This window comes from Podarcis cretensis (genome assembly GCF_951804945.1).
Source record: "Podarcis cretensis genome assembly, chromosome: 1".
Classification (NCBI taxonomy): Eukaryota; Metazoa; Chordata; class Lepidosauria; order Squamata; family Lacertidae; genus Podarcis; species Podarcis cretensis.
In genome coordinates, this window is record NC_137170.1 from 87,643,233 (window position 1) to 87,663,343 (window position 20,111).

The 20,111-nt window shown below is 45.2% G+C and overlaps 2 protein-coding genes across 5 annotated transcripts in view; one reads left to right on the forward strand and one right to left on the reverse strand.

The window, feature by feature from the left end:
- GLB1L (galactosidase beta 1 like) overlaps nt 1–3,767 on the forward strand; it is a 14,775-nt gene extending 11,008 nt beyond the window's left edge. For all 4 annotated transcript variants that reach the window (XM_079953495.1, XM_079953494.1, XM_079953492.1 and 1 more), the window contains exons 12-17: nt 367–441; nt 929–1,018; nt 1,132–1,245; nt 1,443–1,574; nt 2,151–2,357; nt 3,240–3,767. In XM_079953495.1, the coding sequence (XP_079809621.1) occupies nt 367–441; nt 929–1,018; nt 1,132–1,245; nt 1,443–1,574; nt 2,151–2,357; nt 3,240–3,458 (837 nt within the window). In that variant the 3' untranslated portion in view covers nt 3,459–3,767. The remainder of the gene's footprint in view (nt 1–366; nt 442–928; nt 1,019–1,131; nt 1,246–1,442; nt 1,575–2,150; nt 2,358–3,239) is intronic.
- On the reverse strand, nt 3,765–20,003 carry ANKZF1 (ankyrin repeat and zinc finger peptidyl tRNA hydrolase 1). The gene is made up of 16 exons (XM_079953547.1): nt 19,894–20,003; nt 17,753–17,870; nt 16,974–17,071; nt 14,980–15,082; nt 14,191–14,375; nt 13,345–13,460; nt 12,311–12,458; nt 11,478–11,700; nt 11,063–11,161; nt 10,504–10,662; nt 8,465–8,566; nt 7,989–8,241; nt 7,222–7,333; nt 6,365–6,532; nt 5,308–5,378; nt 3,765–5,220 (listed from the first exon to the last, which is right to left on the reverse strand). The coding sequence occupies exons 2-16, from the start codon at nt 17,865–17,867 to the stop codon at nt 5,100–5,102; spliced, it is 2,073 nt and encodes a 690-aa protein (XP_079809673.1). The 5' UTR covers nt 17,868–17,870; nt 19,894–20,003; the 3' UTR covers nt 3,765–5,099.
- Between the last annotated feature and the right edge of the window lie 108 nt (nt 20,004–20,111).

Consider the following 20,111-nt stretch of genomic DNA (forward strand, 5'->3'; position numbering starts at 1 on the left):
TGCACGCGCACATGTGCATGTAAGAGGTTCTAACAGTGTAACATCTTTACTCAAAAGTAAGTCCTACTCAGTGGGGCTTGTTCCCTGTTGCATCCATGCCATACATGGTTTGGAAGTTGTAGATGATGTACTTTAGCACAGGCACAGAAATACAAGGTACTTTTAGTTTCCATTATTTATTATTTTATCCTACCCTTTCTCTAAGCTCTGGGTAGCTTTGCAAGGTTCTCCTACCCCCTTTATCCTCACAAGATGCTGGTGAAATGAGTTAGCCTGATTGGTCTGCTGGTGTGCTGCTTCTGACAGCAAAATGTTTTGAGCTGGCTTGCTTCCCTAACTTTGGTGTTTTCTTTTTTAAAACGTTAGTTTCAGGAGCTGCCCGCAGGACCAATGCCACCCCCTACCCCGAAGTTTGCATATGGCTATGTATCCGTACCCCAGGTGAGTGAGAGCTAGAAACCATTCCCTTACAAGTGCATGTCTTTAGTTGGATGATGGAGTGACTGCTCTCTTGTGGGCACCTTCCTGAACTTTCAGTGTGTTTCAGCTGAGGTGCAAGTTGGTAAGGCAGGAAAGCAAACTGGGGAGAAGTCTGAAGAAAGTGAAATGGGAGCTGGTGGAAAGCAGAGGAGCCTCTGTGATGATTGTATATGAGAGACTGCACATGTAAAGATAGGTACAGGGCCTTCTTGGTGGTGGCACAACAGACTCATTTTTAGATTGTGATTAAAGTGGTTTTTATTTCTGAAAGCATTTTACGATTGACTCTACAATCTTTATTTGTTTTCTCCTGGTTTTAGTGTTGCTGTATCCTTAGCTTTGGGGTGATAAGATAATTAACAATAGCCATTTGGGTGGGTTGGGGGAAGCATACTTGAATAATTGAACAATTTAAAGGCAATAAATGAACCCATCATCTTTTCTGTAGCGTGTGGCCTTGCTGGATGTTCTTGCCATTCTCTCGCCTTCCTTGCCATTCTATTCCTCCTATCCGATCACCTTTGAAGCTCTGAAGCAGGTAAGAAAGTAGATTAAGAGTCTGGGTCAGCAAAGACCCATGGCTATTTCTGCTTAAGAGTCCCCAGTGGGATTGCAGTTGACACCTCTTGCGGATTCTGTTCTGCATTCCAGGCCCATGGCTTCATGCTCTACCGGACCCTTCTACCACAGGAAATCGTGGAGTCTGCCTTGCTCAGTGCCTCTAGGAATGGGGTCCATGATCTTGCCTACGTTCTGCTCAATGGAGTAAGGTGGAGAGTGGGGACCTTCCTAGTGGGTAGGGAAGATTATTACTTAGGTAAACTGAAAGGTTTAACAAGTCCTAGGCCCCACACTCTGGTTCACTGCATTTTCATAGGATGGGTCAGAGCCTGGGGCACACAGGAGCTTTGCTTCAGCTCTGTCTTGGAGCACCAGCTAACCTTATTTCTTTCCTGCTTCAGGAGTACCAGGGGACACTGGAAAGAGACAGAGTGAATGGGATCAATATATCGGGCCAGCTTGGGGACACATTGGACTTGGTGGTGGAGAGCATGGGTCGCATCAACTTTGGGGCCAATGACAGTGACTTTAAGGTGCATTTGAAAAGGGAGCCTGGGGCTACTACTGCCAGAATAGTTGGCTGAAGGATAACACTTCCACTATTGTCCATTGGAGGCATGCATGGTTGGCATGGACTTAAAGGCTGCTGTCTCATACACATACGGGAGTAACTATGGAATTCAAACTGTAATAGTGTACAATCATAATCAGCACATTACTATGGCAACCACAGGAAGAAAAGTCATTAAGTGGTCCACCAAGGCACTCGGCAATTTTCAAGTTGTCTGTGGGGAACCACTGGACTAGAGTCTAATGAAATAAGTGAGGGCCTTCTTTGTGTTTTGGAATGTTGTATTGTGCTGCCTTAGGAAATGGACTACAGTAGAGCTGAAGTGGGGCAGTCCCACTTTTTAGCTGCTGCAAGATCTGATGTAAGTCAATAATGTGAATGGCAAAATAGATCTAAGAATGAACACTCAGGGGTGTTGGGGTGCACTGCTGTGCTGGTTATTTGCCAGCAATCTACTCCACCATCTCCTCTTGTGGGTGCTTTTCTAACCTTATTCTCGACTGCACCTAACCTGCCTCTAACTTATCTTTGTGCCCAGGGTCTGATCCACAATATCACACTGGGTACCTCCATACTCAGTGACTGGATCATCTACCCCCTAGACATAGACACAGCTGTAGCCCATGCATGGCCGCCAACTGCCCAGTCAAGCAGTGGGCACACAGGACCTGCTTTCTATACAGGAACATTCACAACACCGGGCATCAGCGAGGACTCCTACTTGAAGCTCCCAGGCTGGACCAAGGTAATGCAATCCTCAGATTAACTTCAATTTATTCAATTATTAAACTGATACCTGCCAGTATTCAAAACTCCCATTGTTCTTTTGTGAAAGGAAATTTCATTAGCGCAAGCAGTTTCTGCGCTCTGGGCATAGTACTGCACCTAAAATTTCAGATTAGAACTGCAGAGTGGAAGGAAAGGAGGACCATTTTCTGCCTCCCCACTTCCAGCTATTCTCTGAAGACTGGAGAAGAGACCCTCTTAAGAATATTGGGGGCGGGGGGCAGGGAAGGAGTAGACCATGTTAAAAAATGAACGTATTTTAGCTGCAGCTCATTCATTTTCAGCTTTGTATTCTTGTTATAAAAAGGGTGCCTAGACATTCCGTTGTTGCGCCCATAACCTAGATTTAAGGTGCCATTTAGCTCCTAGCTTTCATCTCTGTTTCTAACACTAATACCTGCCCTTCCTCCTATGGCATCATAATGAGTAGACCAAACTTCACTGAGACAGCTATGTTCTTCCCCTCAGCTTTTCTGCTGTGTCTAGTTATGGGCAAAGGGGCCCCTGCCACCCAAACAGCTAGTTGCCACTCTTACACATTGATAATCTTAAAACAGTGGCTGGAGAAAGGGTAATAGTATCAAACTAGTGGTATTTAAGACCATGGAAATAAAGTCAGTCTATGCCCACCTACTCCCTAAGAAATTGTGCTTAAAATCAGTGCAACATGTTTTGAAGGAAACATGTTTCCCACTGCACCCATCAAGCTGTGTTTGTTTCAAAAGATCTAGGCATAAATAACAGTAGATAAAAGTGACTGTTGGAACCCAGAAGAGTAGTGTTTCAGGGTGCTCCAAAAAATGTATTGTTTTATAAAAGCCCCTCTCACGTTTTCACCCAGGGTCAGGTCTGGATCAATGGTTTCAATCTGGGCCGGTTCTGGCCAGTTCGTGGACCGCAGCAAACTCTCTATGTGCCTGGCTCATTCCTCAGTGGCTCAGCCATCAACACTCTCGTCGTTCTTGAACTGCAGGATGCCCCAGATAATCCCAAAGTGCTTTTTGTTTCCCGCCCCCTTCTCAATGTTACCTACAACAACACCCACAAAGACAGGAAGTGAGAGGAATTACTGTCCAGCTACGAAGTTGCTGAGATCTGCACGTGTTACTCCAAGGGGAAGACTGAAACCATCACAATGTAGGAGGCAAATGAATAGAGGGCACTGTCAGATGAAGGTTCTGTGCTTTTAAAGAGTAGCCCAGGCAGAAAAACAAAACTAGAAACAGATTGTAAGTATTCAAAACCGTTCAGCGGAGTATCCTTCACAGCTGCTGCTGTATAGGGCACATTACCACGGACAGACTCTTGGTGCCTTAATATGGTGTTTTAGGTACTGGACCTTGGATTAAATATTCATACACCTACCACAGTTCTGCATTGTAGTTTATTCATTCACAATACTTTGAGAGGCTGGGGCAGGGGGAAGAGAAAGGTATGGGGAAAGGCAAATAAGAATGGCTCCAGTTGGAAGCTGCCCAAACAATGCAATGAAAATAGTGGTGGCGGCCATCCAAGGGGTGGCAGAGATTGATGACATGGCACAACAATACCCCCAACCTCTATGCAACATTAGAAGCAAAGGGAGAAATTCTCTACATCACCTTAAAAAGGACATTTGTTGTATCTTGACTCATAAGCCTTCTTGTATACCATATTTTTCACCCTATAGGACGCATTTTTCCCCCTCCAAAAATGAAGGGGAAATGTGTGTGCGTCCTATGGGGCGAATGCAGGCTTTCACGAAGTTGCGCCGGGCTCCCGAGCGCTGCGCAGAGCTGCCTGCAGTCCCGAGGGCTGCGCAGAGCTGCCTGCAGTCCCAGGCTCTGCGCAGCTCTGCGCAGCCCTAGGGAGGCCGGCACGAAGTTGCGCCGGGCTCCCGAGCACAACGCAGAGCTGCCTGCAGTCCCGGGCTGTGCAGAGCTGCCTGCATTCCGAAGCCTGGGGCGCGCTGAAGAGCGTGCCCGGGCTTCGCGCAGCTCTCCGCAAGCCTGGGGAGACCAGCGCGACTTCCCGCTGGGCTCCCTAGGCTTGCGGATAGCAGGCTGTTCTCGGGGCTGGGGTCGGGGGAAGCTTGGGCTTGCCCCGTGCCTGGGGGGGAAATAATTTTTTTTTTCTTTATTACCCACCCCCCCAAAAAAAAAACCTAGGTGCGTCCTATGGGGCGGTGCGCCCTATGGGGCAAAAAATACGGTAACTTGTTTTGCAGTAACTTTTAGAGACATAGTCAGGGCTAGAGATAGCAGCAGGTCCATGTTACTGTAGCTATTATTTTATTTGAGGAAATAACTGATCAAATAGTTCTTTTCCTGGAAAAAAATTCTCATGAGGATTCTGTTAACATTGGTATACTTGGAGCTAGCAAAGAAACCAGTGTCTCACCCTCTTCTCTCCAGTCTCTAAAAGGAACCTGTACTTCTTTCCTCATGGAAAGCAGTCTTCCAATGCCTCCTCCAACCCCATCTCCCATACATAAAATCCTGCTTCTAGTGTAAAAGGTAAGAAAAAGACCTTTTAGAGGTGTCATTTCTCAGCCAGTAAGGTACCAGCTGCCCAGGTTAGCCTCCTCTGGAGTACACGGAAGCAGCTAGTACGTTTTTGCTGCACTTCCTCATCTAAGTGACAGCAGTCATAGACTAGATTTTTTATTTCCATTCAGATTCTAGGAAGTAGATCATTAAGGCCCAAATTTAAAAAACCCTAGCTAGGACAGGGCAGCATTTGCTTGTCGATGAGTTCGCAGACAGTTCGTGGAACAGAAGGAGAAGTCAAGGTAATGGAAGGGAATGCGGCCCAATAGCGACTCTCCACATAGCCAACAGCGCCTACAGAAACCAAAGAGACAGCACAAGCTTGGAATCATTGTAGTTGGAGGTCATGCCAAAAAGGAACACATCACTCACCCACCTTACCTGGTATTGGTAAGAGTTGCACTGGAGTCTTTTAGTTGGGAAGCAAGTCTCCTCTCAGCCGCCAACGCACGCTAAGAAGCAATACACACATACTATTAGGAACAACAACAAAGAACTGTCCCCCAGGGTCTATAGGGAGAAGTGTCTTCATCCCATTGTACAAAATCCTATGTAAAACAAGCGGTTCATTTAGGAGGATGTGCAAGGATGTTCCACAGCTGGGTCAAACTATAAAAGCAATCTGCTTGTATGTCACATACCAAGTCCAGAGTTAGCCATGTTCCTTTTGTTCAAGGGAGCTTGTGGAAATTAAAAACTAAACAGATTTCACCAGAGATCTTCCTAACAGGAGGGCGTAAGTATTTTAGTAAAATGCAGCAGAAATGCCCTATGATATTTAAGTCCATCAGAATAACACACACGGTTTACAGAGCAGGAACAGACTGGTTCAGGGTAGCAGGTTCCAAATTCCTTTCTCAAGGTAACTTTGGCTGTATAGCAAAGACTCAGGAAGTAGGACAGATCTGTGAGTTATTCTCTATCTCAGGAGGCCTTTCTTAAATATAGGTCATTTCCATGGAAAAGACAGAGATGCCTACCTAGATTCAGGACATATCCCAGCATGACAACATTAAGTAGATCTTCAAGATCCTCATTACATTCTAAAACAAAAAGCCCATTCTGTTGTCTTGCACAGATGGGTTCAGAAATGGCAACAAAAACACTCCAAAGTGGCCGATGTTGCCTGGTTCAGGAAAAACAGTATAATAAGTCTTATCAAGTGTCTTTCTCAGGAGATGCTAGAACTAGAAGGATATCCACACCAACAGGGATGACCCAATATAACCAACTGTCAGGATAAAGAAAGGAAACAGCAAAATCTTTTCTTTACATGAAACCACAGCTTCTCTCAGACAACATTGGTCAAGCGAGCTCTGTGATCAGCACAGCAGATGATGCCACATATCATATCAGGAAGCTTGTAGCACCAGAAGTGATGCCATCATCTGTTAAGCCGCCTTTTCTTCCTTGAGTCACCTGAGTCTTAGGCTCTCACCTTCTCACGATCACTCAGCAGGGCAAAGCAGCGTTTCTCATCCTCTTCTTGCTCAAGCAGCTGCTGTGCCTCTCGTTTCTCTTTCTCACGCTGCTTCCGCTGGGCCTTTTGTGCTTGGCGGCGTTCTGCCTGTCTGGCTTCCATTTCTGCCGTCAGGGGTCCAGGCACCTGCAATTACACAGTAGATGTGGATCCAGCAGAAAAGGGCCCAGTCCCGGCAGCAAGTAGCCAGAAGAGATCTTGAAAGGGGCTCAAGTCTCCCTTTGTTCTGTGTATGCTGCTGTCCCACTATATCTCTGGATGCAAAATCCCTAGACACCATCAAAATTCATTTCCTTCCCATCTCTGCTCACTCCAATAGCATATTTAAAGCTGGGAGATTTAAACAAACACACACAAAAATCCTTCATACACATACTCAAAGGTATCTTCTACTTAAATTAATGCCTGCTTGAGCGAGCATTTGATTAAGAGAAATCCAGGATGCCTTTTGCACTGAGTGTGAGATTCCAGAGAGCTATGCAAAGGATGGGTACGGGTGGCAGGGTCTAAAAGAGCCCCCCCCACCCCAAATAGTTAAGTTATGTGGGAATTAGTGGAAGGAAGGCAAAAAGGACTCTGGAATTCTTCTTATCAAGCCTTCCCTTCTTAAACTGCAAGCTGTGCAACTCAAAAACTGTCCAAGGTCAGTAACATACAAGAACAGATAAGGAGTCTTCTGTGGGCAGCTGGTTTGGCCCAGGATGATCAACTTGCACTTGCCTTCTATTTATTCACAAGTGTAAGCGCCCACACTAGACACTTTCCAATTCTTCATACATGCATCCAGAGCATTCTTCATACATGCATCCACCCACCTGAGCCCGGTCGTAGTCATATTTCTCAGGCTGTTCACCCCTGAACCTTCGGAATTCATTACGAGTTTGTTTATTGGCAGAAACACAGTATGGAGGCTGTTCCTGTCTGTCCCTGGGGAGGAAACACAATGTAACTTTAGGTCCAGATCTGTGACCTACACCACAGTTAGGCTGCCATATGTCCAGATTTCCCCAGAAATTACTGGGATTTCAAAGGGGGAATTGACGTCCGGGGGGAATTTCCAGAAGGCAGCACTTTGTCCTGGATCTTAGGCAAGTCAATCGAAAATTCACTTTTGGGGGGGCTTTTGGGATGCTCTGGTTTTTACTTTTGGAAATATGGCAACCCTAACCACTGTAGAAGATGACACTGCTGGGAAATGGAAGCAGCATGTGCCACATCACTTTTGTTGCTTCTACAACTGGGTACTGGAAGTGAGAGAGAAGCCCAAACCATCCCAGGCTATGAACAGATTTGAAATTTGTCCCAGAGAGTGGAATGTCCTCCAGCTTCCTATGCTTGCATAGGTACTTGGACAAAGTGGCCCTCAAGTGTTCTGGCCCTTTGAGAACAACTAATGCTCAATACCTCTGAAAGACCTGGGCTCAGACTTAATGTGTAACTGAGTCAAGGACAGCTGACACTCAAGAGGAGCAGCTTGAATTTCATGGGGTCAGCAGTTCTGACTCAAAGAGCAGAAGTGCAACTCAAGAACCAAGTATTAGGACTCTAGGCATCAATATAGTCTTCTCAAGATGGGCATTACCTAAGGGATGGGTCAGCCCCCATCTCCAACAGCAGCCGCACAACTGTACTCCTTCCAGCTGCTGCCGCCACATGCAAAAGGGTCCAGCCACTCTCATCCAGGGGTGAGTTGAGCAATTGCTGCGGGGTGATACCATTGCAGTCATCTGCTTTATCTGCTGTGCTATTATCTCTCTCCAGAAGATGCTGTAGTGCCTTCAGGTCTCCCATCTTACACGCTGTGAACAAGGCATCTTGTAACGATGTGCTAAGACCTAGAGGAAGGAAGGAAGAGTCTCACATTAACCATGGAATATCCATGTTACCTATAAGGGTAAACAGAATGTCAAGTCTTGGTTTTGCCACTCCCTTAACCAGCACAGGCTTCCAACCTACAATAATGGCCCAAATGGCAAGTTGTTGTAGAACCCCTTATTATAAAACGGAGTGGGGAAGTGCAGATCTTGCTGACGCTCACACAACCACCCCCAAACTCACCATCATATTTCAGACAATTCTGGGTCTTGGGTGACTCCTCTGTTCTGGGCAACAAAGCCTTGGGCTCTTTCACACCTCCTGAAGTCTCAGTGGAGGACTCTGCTTCAAAAGAAAGAACATGCAAGGTGTTGTTTCCTGTCCAGTTGATTTTAGTCTATCAGTACCATTCTGATCCCTATCTAGTGAGCACTGTAACTTTGTCTAGAATGACCCAGAAATGGTACATTCTTTCACCTCTGGTGGACATGCCCAAGGATTAAGGCTTTCTGGGAAATGATATATAATGAAATGAAAAAGGTATTTAAATATACCTTCCTGAAGAAACCAGAGGCCTTTCTCCTGGGTATGGTAAGCCATGTGGTGTTAAAGAAGGACAGAACTTTTTTTTATGTACGCTACTACAGCAGCAAGGATTCTTATTGCAAAGTATTGGAAGACACCAGATCTACCCACTCTGGAAGAATGGCAGATGAAGATGACAGACTATATGGGACTGGCAGAGATGACTGGCAGAATCCGAGACCAGGACAAAGAGACAGTGGAAGAAGATTGGAAGAAGTTTAAAGACTATCTTAACAAATATTATAAAATTAATGAAGGCTAAAAATATATGGGTTTAAAAATTAGTGGTTTGCAGGGGCGCTGATTAAGGAAAAAAGAATAGAACTATTAAAAATTATGGGAAAAATGGGATTGGATTTGCTGACAAAATAAATGAGATTAGGATACAGAAGGGGGAGGTGTGAGGAGGTCGGTGAAATTAGGTTTAGAAAATAAGGTTTGAATTTATACTTGTTTTTGTTGTGTTTGTTGGTTTATGTATGTTTTTATTGTTGTTTGTGTTTGTGTTTATATGTGCTTATTTGAAACTTTAATAAATATCATTTAAAAAAAAAAAATAGAATGACCCAGAAATGCATGAATGATGGATTCAGATGAACTAACCAGAATGCAGGACCCATGTTCTAAACACCCACCCCTCTCTCCTAACTTGCTCCAAGTGTCACTAACATCATGGCCAATAGGATGCAGCATGAGGAGAGCAGTCCCAGAGAACCATCACAGTTTTGTGATGCTGATACTGTTCCACACAAACAGAAAGACAGGAGAACTGCGGTTCCCTTTTTCTGCTTGGGAACAGCTGATCATCAGCGACACTGCTCTGACTCCAAAGCTGCAGCAGCAGCTCCTGCTTTTAACCTTAAGACTAGAGATGGATGCAGTCCAACCTATAACCTTGAGATGATGCAGATTTAGAAGGGGTAATTTAGAAGGGTGGTTTAAGACAGCCTTCATTTGCACTCTCTTAGATCTTTGGAACCATCTCAGCTGACACTGACTTCTCTGGGTCTGCGGTGGCTCCTCTTCAGCCACACAAGTCATCCCACGAAAGGCAGGTAGTATAATGAAATCCAGCGCACCTATCAGATTTCACTTTAAAGCCCCAGTCCTCATGAGTAAAGAAAGCAGAACAAAGATGTGAAAGCACTGCCTCCCAGAAAGTAGAAGAGGGTGGACTCTCTTGCGGGAAGTACAAAACTGATTTCCCCATAATGCAATGCCCCCTCCACCCCACCTCTGTCTACAGGAATCCTATGTGCTCTATTTTATCATGTTGGTTGCCATTCTTCTATTGAACATTTTTAACCTAGAACAGATTACCTAACAGAGACAGCGGTGCTTCGATCAGGCAAGATGTTGCCATTTCTGCAAATGCTGAATGCAGTTTGTCCCAGAGGTTTGCTTTAATGGAATATCCAATGCTTGCACAACTTTCTTCTCAAGCGGACTGTATTTCAGTTTCTGGGTTGTAGCTTCTGACTTTCTGTGAACTAAGGTCCCTCTAGATTATGGCCCAGGGCCCATCATGGCTTTCTTATCCTGGGAGCCTGCATCTTGATAGGAAGCAGCTGCCAAGGACACCAAACTGGGGGGCTCTGGTCAGTGTCTCTCAAGGCAGACAAATAATTTAGCCATTCTAGAAAGAGAATGCACCCACTATCTGTACTAATAATAGGTCCATTACCTCAGCCACCTACCCATCAGTGTTTTTTGTTTCTTCCTTCTCTTCTTGCGATTTAATTTTGGTTCCGCTTCAAATTCTCGGAGCTCCAGTGTACTCAGTGTCTGCTCCACCAACTCCAGCTGCTGCAGACTTTTCTCTTCCTCCTCCTCCTCCTCTGGCTTTGCTGCAGAGACTGTAAGAAAACGGTATCATGGTTAAGTCTTTCCTTCTCCGCTTCTGATGAACAAAGTAGGGATCATTCAATGAACCTGAGGATTGGGGTATGGAAGGTGATCCAAATCAGCCTATCAGTCCTCCCTCAGCTGAACTGCAGCCACTGTTAGATCACATCCTACACATTAGCAGCCGCCATTGCGATTTCAGCATTTTCCTGCCTGCAGCCCTCTTTCAGGGACTCTCCATAAAACCATTTCCCAGTGGAGGCAGAATCCCCCGCTTTACTGCTTTCAGCAGCCCATAGTGGTCTTTCCACCCAATAGCCTAGGTGATTATGATGGTAAAAAGTGAACAAAGCATCTGCAGTGGATGAAGGATTGCTACAAGGGCAAGGATGGCAAGGCTCTCCAACTCACTAGTGTCTTGACTCTGTGAAGATGCTTCATCCAAAGGGAGGACCTTTTTCCAGCTCTTCCGAGGGGAGGACATCAAATCTGCCACTGCTGTGTCTTTGCCTGCCAAAAGAGTCAGAATGGTGTTTTCTAGGATGGAAATCATCTTGGTTCCATACCCTCCACTTGCACTCCTCATGGCAGGTTTCAGGATAGACAATTCACAGTGGCCCAATTCCAGCAAGAGCAAAGGAGCTCAAAGAAGCAAACAAGGTCAGAATAGAGATATGGGAGGGAAATGACACACACACTGCAATACTCCACCCCATCCCTGGGCCTCCACATCTCTAGGCGAGAACCAAGATTATAGTCAGAAACAGTATACACAAAGACTTTGGAGCATCATTTCAAGTACTTGGGGACTAAAAGCTGTGCTCACCATACATTTGCAGACTGCTCAGAACCCCATGCACCCGTTGCACCTCATGGAAGGTGGCTCTCCGGGTGCTGAAAGGAATGCCCCGGATACGGGGATCATCTCGCTGAAGAGGGCCATTTTTGCTGCCAAAAAACCGAGCTCGGTTGGTGCGAGGGGCACGAAGGAAGATACACTCTGCTCCTTGCAAATGCCCTGTCCAGCTGGCCAACAACTCCTGAATATCCTGCAGGAAAAGAAAAGTATAACAGATAGGCCCATCGTTGTCGCCTTTAGTGCAGACGAAGTAACCACAATGAAGGCTGAGTTGCATAGGGTCTGAATGTAACCACTGGTCACCTATTTCCAAGAGATCCCCAGTGCCACTTATAAATAAAATACATCATTTCAAAAGAGAGAATGCAGAAACAGTCTGAATTGTATGGAAGAGCTTCATTTCTCAATATGGAATCTGCAGCAAGAAGGGATTACATAGAGATACCCAGTGCAATGCCTTCTAGATGTGGTTGGACTCCAACTGCCATCAGCCCCAGCCAACAGGGCCAATGGTCAAGGATGATGGGACTCATTGTTGGACTGCATCTGGAAGACACCACATTGCCTGCCCTGGTCTACATCATTGGGACTAGAGCAGTCTGTCCTCCTCTTCTGTCACTGTTTTGATGCACAGACTACTGACAAGAACTGGCATAGACTTGCAGTAAAAGTCAACTGCATCTTTCCTTTGTGAAGGCCGAACAGCTGGGACAATCTTACTCAAACAGCAAAGCTCTCAAATAGCCATCCCCTTTCCATTTTGTGGGTTCACCCTTGGTTCTACTAGGGTCCGCACTCACCTTGAGCAAGGCAGCCTCATTGTAGCGCCGCAGTGTGGCCCCAGCTGATTTTGGCATAGACCCTTGAGCATCTCTCACTCCTTGGGCTGTCCCTCGGCGAGCTCGCACTGTATACCGATGGAACGTCTTATGCTCCAGCACCTCATTTCTGGGAAGAAAGTGACGGTAAGCCTACAGCAAAGACCGACATCCAGAATCATCATCTTAGCATGAATGTCTTCACTAGGAACCAAGTCTAGCCAGGTTTTATCCATACCAGGAATATGGAACCTGAGGCCTTCTAGATGTTGCTGGACTCCAACCACAACTGGTCCCAACTGGAATGGCCAATGGTCAGGGATGATGGGGATCTGTAGCCTGACACTATTCAGAGGGCCACAGGTTCCCCACTCTTTTGTAGGCAATATTGAGATGGATGGATCAGATGTCGTCATTTGTGTTAGGCTGAAGTGGCTTAGGAAAGGATGAAGACCTTTTATCTCACATCCTCAAGCTCTCAAAATGGGCTGCTTTATATTGCATGCATCCATGAAGACCTCAGGTTTCTCCAGGGAGGAGGTGCGGATGAGGCTGAATTTGCTTTGCCTCATCATGATTATGCTTTGCGTCCACTTCTAGGCTTCCTGCCTACTGATAAACTCCTTGAATCTGGGGGATGGAGAACCTGTGGCCCTGCAGATGATGTTGGACTACAGCTCCAACATCCACCTGAGCATTGGTCATGTTGGCTGGGGATGATGGGAGTTGGAATCCAACATCAGGAGGGCCACAGGTTCCTCATCTGATTTGCACCTTGAATGGGGTCCAGTAGATTACAGATATAAAGCACTCTACACTCCCCACCCACCCAATCTCTCTCTTCATGAACTTCCAGGAACCTGCTTAGTGGAGACCATGAGATGAGCATTAATGCTGGCCTGGAAGCACATGTGGGATCGTGGTTTATCAGCCTTCTGACACAGTCACACTCTTAAGGCAGCTGTTACAGCTCGCAAGTTGACCCGCACGATAGACATCCCCCTCTGCGTTCTTACCCCTTAAAGACAGCTCCTGCAAAGTGTCCCCCACCAGCCATTAGGATCACCCAGGAGGTTCCTGAGCTCTGTCTCTGAAGGGACGCCACTAGCTCTTCAGGCTCCTCCATACTGCCCTGGATGGACAAAAGACCCCTTCAGTTAGCAAGAGGTTACTGACTGAGCAATGAGAGCTTTCTGCCCGGCTGTTAAATAGGGATGTGCAGGGTGTTAGCTGGTCCCAAACAGACAAAAGGATTTCAAGAGATGTTCCCTTCCCACAGAGTTTTGGAAGTGGGGGAAATGCTTCTTTCATCCTGCAGAAATTCAGGTTTCTTCTAGGAAAGCATCAGTTACAAAACAGAAAGCATAGCTGTCAACGTTTCCCTTTTTTAAAAGGGAAATTCCCTTATTCCGAATAGGATTCCTCGCAAGAAAAGGGAAAAGTTGACATGAGAAAGAGTAATATCAGGAAAGCAAAATGGGCCAGCTTGATGTTAAAAATTAATGGGCAAGGAAAAGTCAGTCAGGTGACTAGAGGAACTGTGCAGGACTTAAGAGAGAAACCCACACATTTCTGGCAACAAGCCAACACAGTCCCAACTGGCTGAAATTATAATACCTGCTTGGGAGGAAGAGTTTGCAATTAAAGCAAGATAGTAGGTGGGAAAATTAAGACCAACCGCTTTTATGCTTATTGCAACAGACACTAGACTTCCTTTAAAACCTGGCCACGGCATTATCCTCTTGGTGTGTGTGTGTTCGTGATAGGCATTCATCATTTGGTGAGAGACAGCTGGTAACTAAAACAGGAAGAGACCAAAAGCCAGAAAAGGAATGAGGTCCAGTAGGCTCTTTGTGACATGCCTTCATAGTGTTTAGCACACAGCGATAGACTGAGATGAGCTGGCCTTCGGCATTTCTGAACAGAACCCGCTGGGAGCGTCGACATGGAGAGGGGCTCCGATGACTGCCTTCACTGTTGGGTGGTTCAGATTCATTGTCCAAGTCAGAGTCACTGGAATCTGACCCAGAGATGCTGGAGACATCACCTGTGGACCATGGCAGTAACAGAAAAGAAAATCACACAGTCAAGAAGGAAGTGCATCATGTAACGGATTCCAGAGATCCTATTTCTGGAATTTTATATCTGAAACTCCTGCCCACAAGGCAGAAAGACAGAGCATTCTCATGCAAAGAAGACAGTCTGGACTGGTAAAGCTGGAAAATTCTCTACTTAAAACAGCTCAGGACCACAGCAGGGAGGAAATATATGTGTGGATCTAGACGACTGAGCTCCTTTGGACATACATTTGACTAATGGAGTATGTTGTCATAGCTAGAGTAAAACCAAAGGGGTCATTATAGTAATGAACTTTGAAATGAACTAGCATCCAATGCTGGATGAGACTGAGTCTAAGGCACCCATCTGAGACTGATTCTACCCAGTCTGTTAATGAATGGCTGTGAAACTGGATGCTTGGAATCTTTGTTATGAGCAAAGGCAAAATGGAGCTCATTAGGACCATCAGAGCTCTTGAGTAGTATTCATAGAATAATAAATTGTAGAGTTGAAAGGGACACCAAGGGTCATCTAGTCCAACCCACCTCAATGGAGGACTCTCAGCTATTGAACCCGTATCATGTGCCTCTCACCTGCTTGAGTCTTTGCCTCAAATTCTTCAGCTGTGAGCATGCGGTGACCCAGGAGCCGCTGCTTTAGGTTGAAACGATGCCAATCTAGTCGATAATGCTCAGTCTGCACAGGAAAAGAATGGGACAGTGGGAGAGCCAACATAGGCCACAGTAGTAACTGGTTCAGTGTTTGGCATCTATATCTCGGGTTACATAGGGCAGGCAAAAGCACCCCTTTGCAATGATCCTGAAATACCGAGTGCTTAATTAAGGACATAAAACAGTATCTGGGTCAGTCCAATATGGAAGTTGCATATCAGTTATTACTATGAGTATAGGGACTACAATTCCCATCATACAAAATCCTATTTTTGTTGTGATGTGGGGGACTTGAAGTCTTAGGAACATAAGAGCAGCCCTGATAGTTTGGACAAAAGGTTCATCTTAGTCCAGCATTCTGCTCTCGCAGGGGCTCATTAGATACCTATGGGAAGCCTGCAAACAGGACCTTATCACAACAACCCTCTCCCCACTTGTGATTCTCAGTAATTGGTATTCAGACATATTGCCTCCGATAATAGAGGCAGAACACAGCCATTAAGACTGGGTGCCATTGATAGCCTTATTCTCTATTGCAGGGGTGGGGATTCTTCAAACTATGGGTCTAATTGGATCCACGAGGCTGTTTTCTTCAACATGCCCACTTCCAAACCTCACTTCATATGTGACATGAGATTTGGGCAGGTAAGCAGATGCTTGCAAAAGAACAATTGGTAGCTTAAAGTGAGCGCTTGATTGTCCCTTTGCAAGCGAGGCTTGCTGACAGTCCTGAGCAGCACTGTTAATGAGCATCTTTGAAGGCATACTTTGACTGACAGCGCACCTTAAAAAAGCCTTGCAGCAAGTCCCTTTGAAGTCCTTTGCGGGTGCAATTTGAATCCAAACTGCACCTGCAAACAGACAACAAAGAAGCTTGCTAAAACCACAGATTAGCTGCCTAGCAGTTACAGCTTGGTTAAAGAAATTGGCCTGGGGAGGATGGAGGAATTAAGGATCTGGCCTGCAGACTAGATCCAGTTCCCCACCCCTACGTTTGTCTAATCCTCTTTAAGGCCAACCAAGCTTGTGGCCCTCACTACATCCCAGGAGAAAAAAATGCATAGTTTTAACTATATGAAGAAGTCCTTTTGTCTGCCCTGAATCTTTCATCAATCAGCTTTATTAGATGATTCAGAGTTCTAATATTACTTTTTTAATTTATATTTTTATACTTTGACATTCAAAAAAGCAAAAATGCCAAAAGGAAGAGAGGGGAGAAAGACTGTGTTATATCAATGAGAAACAATTTTATGAACAAAATTATCTATCACTTTTTTATTCAGTACTCAATAAACAAGGGTCATCTCTTGATAAAACAATGTTGCAGGCTGTTACTTATAACTTTCATTTTATATATTAACTGTGGGAGTAATTCAACACTGGTTGTTCTGTCAGTGCAAACATTTCAGCTTTGAAGTCCCAACGACCAGCTGATAAATGGGACTTCAGAGTGCAGTGCACGGGATCAAACTACACAACACTTTGAAGCCCTGATGATCAACTGATTGTTGGAACTTTAAAGCACTATATCACCAGTCATTGTGAGGTGACTGAAAGGAGAGGTGGCTCCACCCTCCTGTCAAATTTGGCCAGTGCAGAGGGTAGGGTAGGTTAATTTGGGGAGGGGTGTTATTGGGTTGTTGTTTTTTTTATTATGTATGTTGTGTTTTTATATTGTGATTTTATCCTGTGAACCGTCCTGAGACCTGCAGGTATAGGGCGGTATACAAATTTAATAAATAATAGTAGTAGTAGCAGTAGTAATAGAGATAAGGATCTGGCCCACTGGCCATATCCAGATTCATGCCCTTGATCTACTGGATACAGCATTTCATCTGAGGACAAGAGACAAATGGATTTTTGCACCATCCTGTTCCCACAGAAAGCATTGTTCAAAAACATTCAGCAACACCCACCTGCTCCTCTCTATTGTCAAAGGCTTTTGAGCAGGCAGAGCAGTACATCCTGTCTGACACCTCTAAGATCCTACTAGGTCGATCTGGTCCCTTAGTCACTGTAGTGTACAGAATGAAAATGAACACAGTTACTGGCACAAATACAGTTATGTATGAAGGAAATGTAAATATTTGTTTAACACAACTCAAATGTATAACACCGCAGTGAATTCTGAGGGGCTTAAGAATGTGAAAATCCTGATACAGAAGGCTGCAAATCTTAAACATTAGAATGAAAACAAAAAAAAGGAATTGAGAAATATTGTGTGTGAGAGAGTATCACTAACACCTCAATCGGAAGAATCCTGGATGGAATACACAAACAGCCCCAGTATTTAGTTTAAACACAACTGGTTTTAACTAATTGACAAAGATGCAAAATTACTAAAGCGGCACACTGATGATGTCATAAAGTGACATACTAACAAACACAAAAGGAAACCATGGTTTCTCATTACATGAATAAGCCACAGAAAGCCTTCAGCTTCCTCTTTTTGTGGTCATGAGGATAAAATCAGAAGCATTTGATTCCCATTTTAAACTAAAAGTTTTCCAAGATGTTTGAGCTTCGGGAATTGTTGCTTGGTTACCAAGAACAAGCCAAGATCAAACTGTGGTTTCAAATCCTTATGTGTTTTCACCAACCGTAAACCGTAAACTCATGAGTCATGAACTCTGCAAACCTGGTGAACCCTTGGCCAGAACCCTTTTCCAGATATATGGCCCTTTAGAAGCAGTACCTGGAATGGCCACCGATGTGACATCTCCTGATGATGCAGTTACAAGGCAAAGTCCATTCATTAAAGCTGCATTCTGAGCTGCATCAAACACAGACAAGGTCTCAGCAGGCTGCATGATCTGAGGGAGAAAGAGAGAGAAAATCAGCAAGCTTTTTTGGAAAGGGACCCTTCACTCCTACGGTTAACAACACATCCAGCTGTTATATCTCTATATTCAATAAGGAGTTATGAAAAATCTCCTTTGTCCTCAAGGGACAAACACAAAAAAACAGCCCCCACCTCCCAGGGCTGGATTTCTGTGTCTAACACACAGAAAGTATAATTTTTACAATAGGTGTAGCTTTCTCCTATTTCTCCTATTGACAATGAAGATGCACCCTTCATTCTCCTTTCTATGGGCAGCAATTCTTAGGGAGACATACGATTCCAAGCCTATACCAGATATGACATACAGTGGTACCTCGGATTAAGTACTTAATTCGTTCTGGAGGTCCGTTCTTAACCTGAAACTGTTCTTAACCTGAAGCACCACTTTAGCTAATGGGGCCTCCTGCTGCCGCCGTGCTGCCATAGCATGATTTCTGTTCTCATCCTGAAGCAAAGTTCTTAACCCGAGGTAATATTTCTGGGTTAGCGGAGTCTGTAACCAGAAGCGTATGTAACCTGAGTTACCACTGTATAGGCTAAAGGCTTCTATTCCTTATTATAAATACATGGTAGGGCAGCAAGCGGGTTGTTTTGTAAGCAGCTTTGAGGATATGTGTGTGTCTGTTTTAGCAATCAAGCAATGAATACATTTTATGAAATAAATAAAACAAAACAAGCACAACCCTAAATCTGCCCGTTTTAGGTCAAGTCAATTATTCTTGGAGATACCTTTTCTCCTCAGGTTCATGAAAGTGCACCTGCATACATGGTTACCTGGGAATAACATTTTGTGGATAGTGTCACTGATGTCCCTTCTAAAGCAGGGCGGACTATTCTATTACTGTATTGAGGCCCCACTCCTTTCATATTTTAATATCTTTTGGCCCTGGTAAAACACTGAAATAAGAAGTTGCTGGGGCAGAAATAATCAATTCTATTTTACAACAGCATAAGATACTAAGCTCTGGGATCAGATGACCAGCACACAGTTGCTCTCAAACTTTCTGTGTCCCAACTAGTGTCCAAAAGATCCAAAATCTCTTGGTGCCTCTATAATATGTCTCAATTTCCTAGTGGCGCTTGCAACAGATATTATTACAGTATTAAAAGTCTTTAACGGTTAGTCAAGAGTTGGAAAGAGTTAGTCTGAAAAGCTGTGTGTCTTGGAGAATTGTGCAGTAGTTCACTCACAATTGTACTGAGGTGCAACTGTGCATTAAAAATAATGACCAGATCAAGGAAGGTCAGTAAATGAAGGCTACGTCAGCTGTTTCAGACTGACTGATAAGTCAGTCATTCACCCCACCAAAGGTGAAGGTGGGGCAGAAAGGTCACCAAACCAGTTGTGCAGGCTATATAACACAGTCCCAGGGTCAAGTATAAGAAGATAACATCATTTGTCTACACTGCAAGCAGCAACATAACAACAGAGCAAGAGACAGCGGAAAAAACTTCTCACAAGTCATAATAGAGACACAGAAACCACAGGACAAAACAGGCTAGCTATTATTATTATTTTAATTACTTAAGGCTAGCTATTGAGTCATAAGGATTACACATGCACAAGAAGTTACAGCAAAGGAGGAAAAGGCCAGTGCCGGTGGGGGCCGACATGTGTCAAGAAAATGAATCGCCTGAATCTACTGGTCTTTAACTGGTGGATCTGGACCTGCAAGTGAGCACGTCCAGGGTATTCCCCCCCCCCCCGGAAAAAAATAAAATCCTTTGACAGGCTATTAAAGTATTCCAAGAATTCTTTGAGATAAGTACAGTATTAGCCCTGAAAGCAGAGCCACCATTCACGGCCAGGGGTTCATATGACGGGGTGAACCATTGTTCAGGCGCCGTTCCTGCTAGAAAAAACCCATGTCAGCTCCCGCGTTCAGCAGGGCTGGCGGAGAAATGCAGCGGGGAAGATGCCAAGAGAGATAAGCCGCGGGACCCCGAGTGTTTCAGGAGGCCCCGGGGATGCTGTCGGAACAGGGGGCGCTTACCACGCTCCGGGCTGGAAAGCACACGAGGCGCCCCTGCTCCTCTCGCGGTGGACCTTCGCCCTCTGGCGCACGTCACTTCCGCTTGTCACGGACCCCGCCCCCTCCCGTCGGAGACAATCCTTTCCCCGCCCCGCCTCCTCCTCTTCCTCCCCCCACCGCAGCTTTCCCATTGGCCCTCCCCGATCCCACCTCCTCGTCCTTTCCCGGCCTCCCATTGG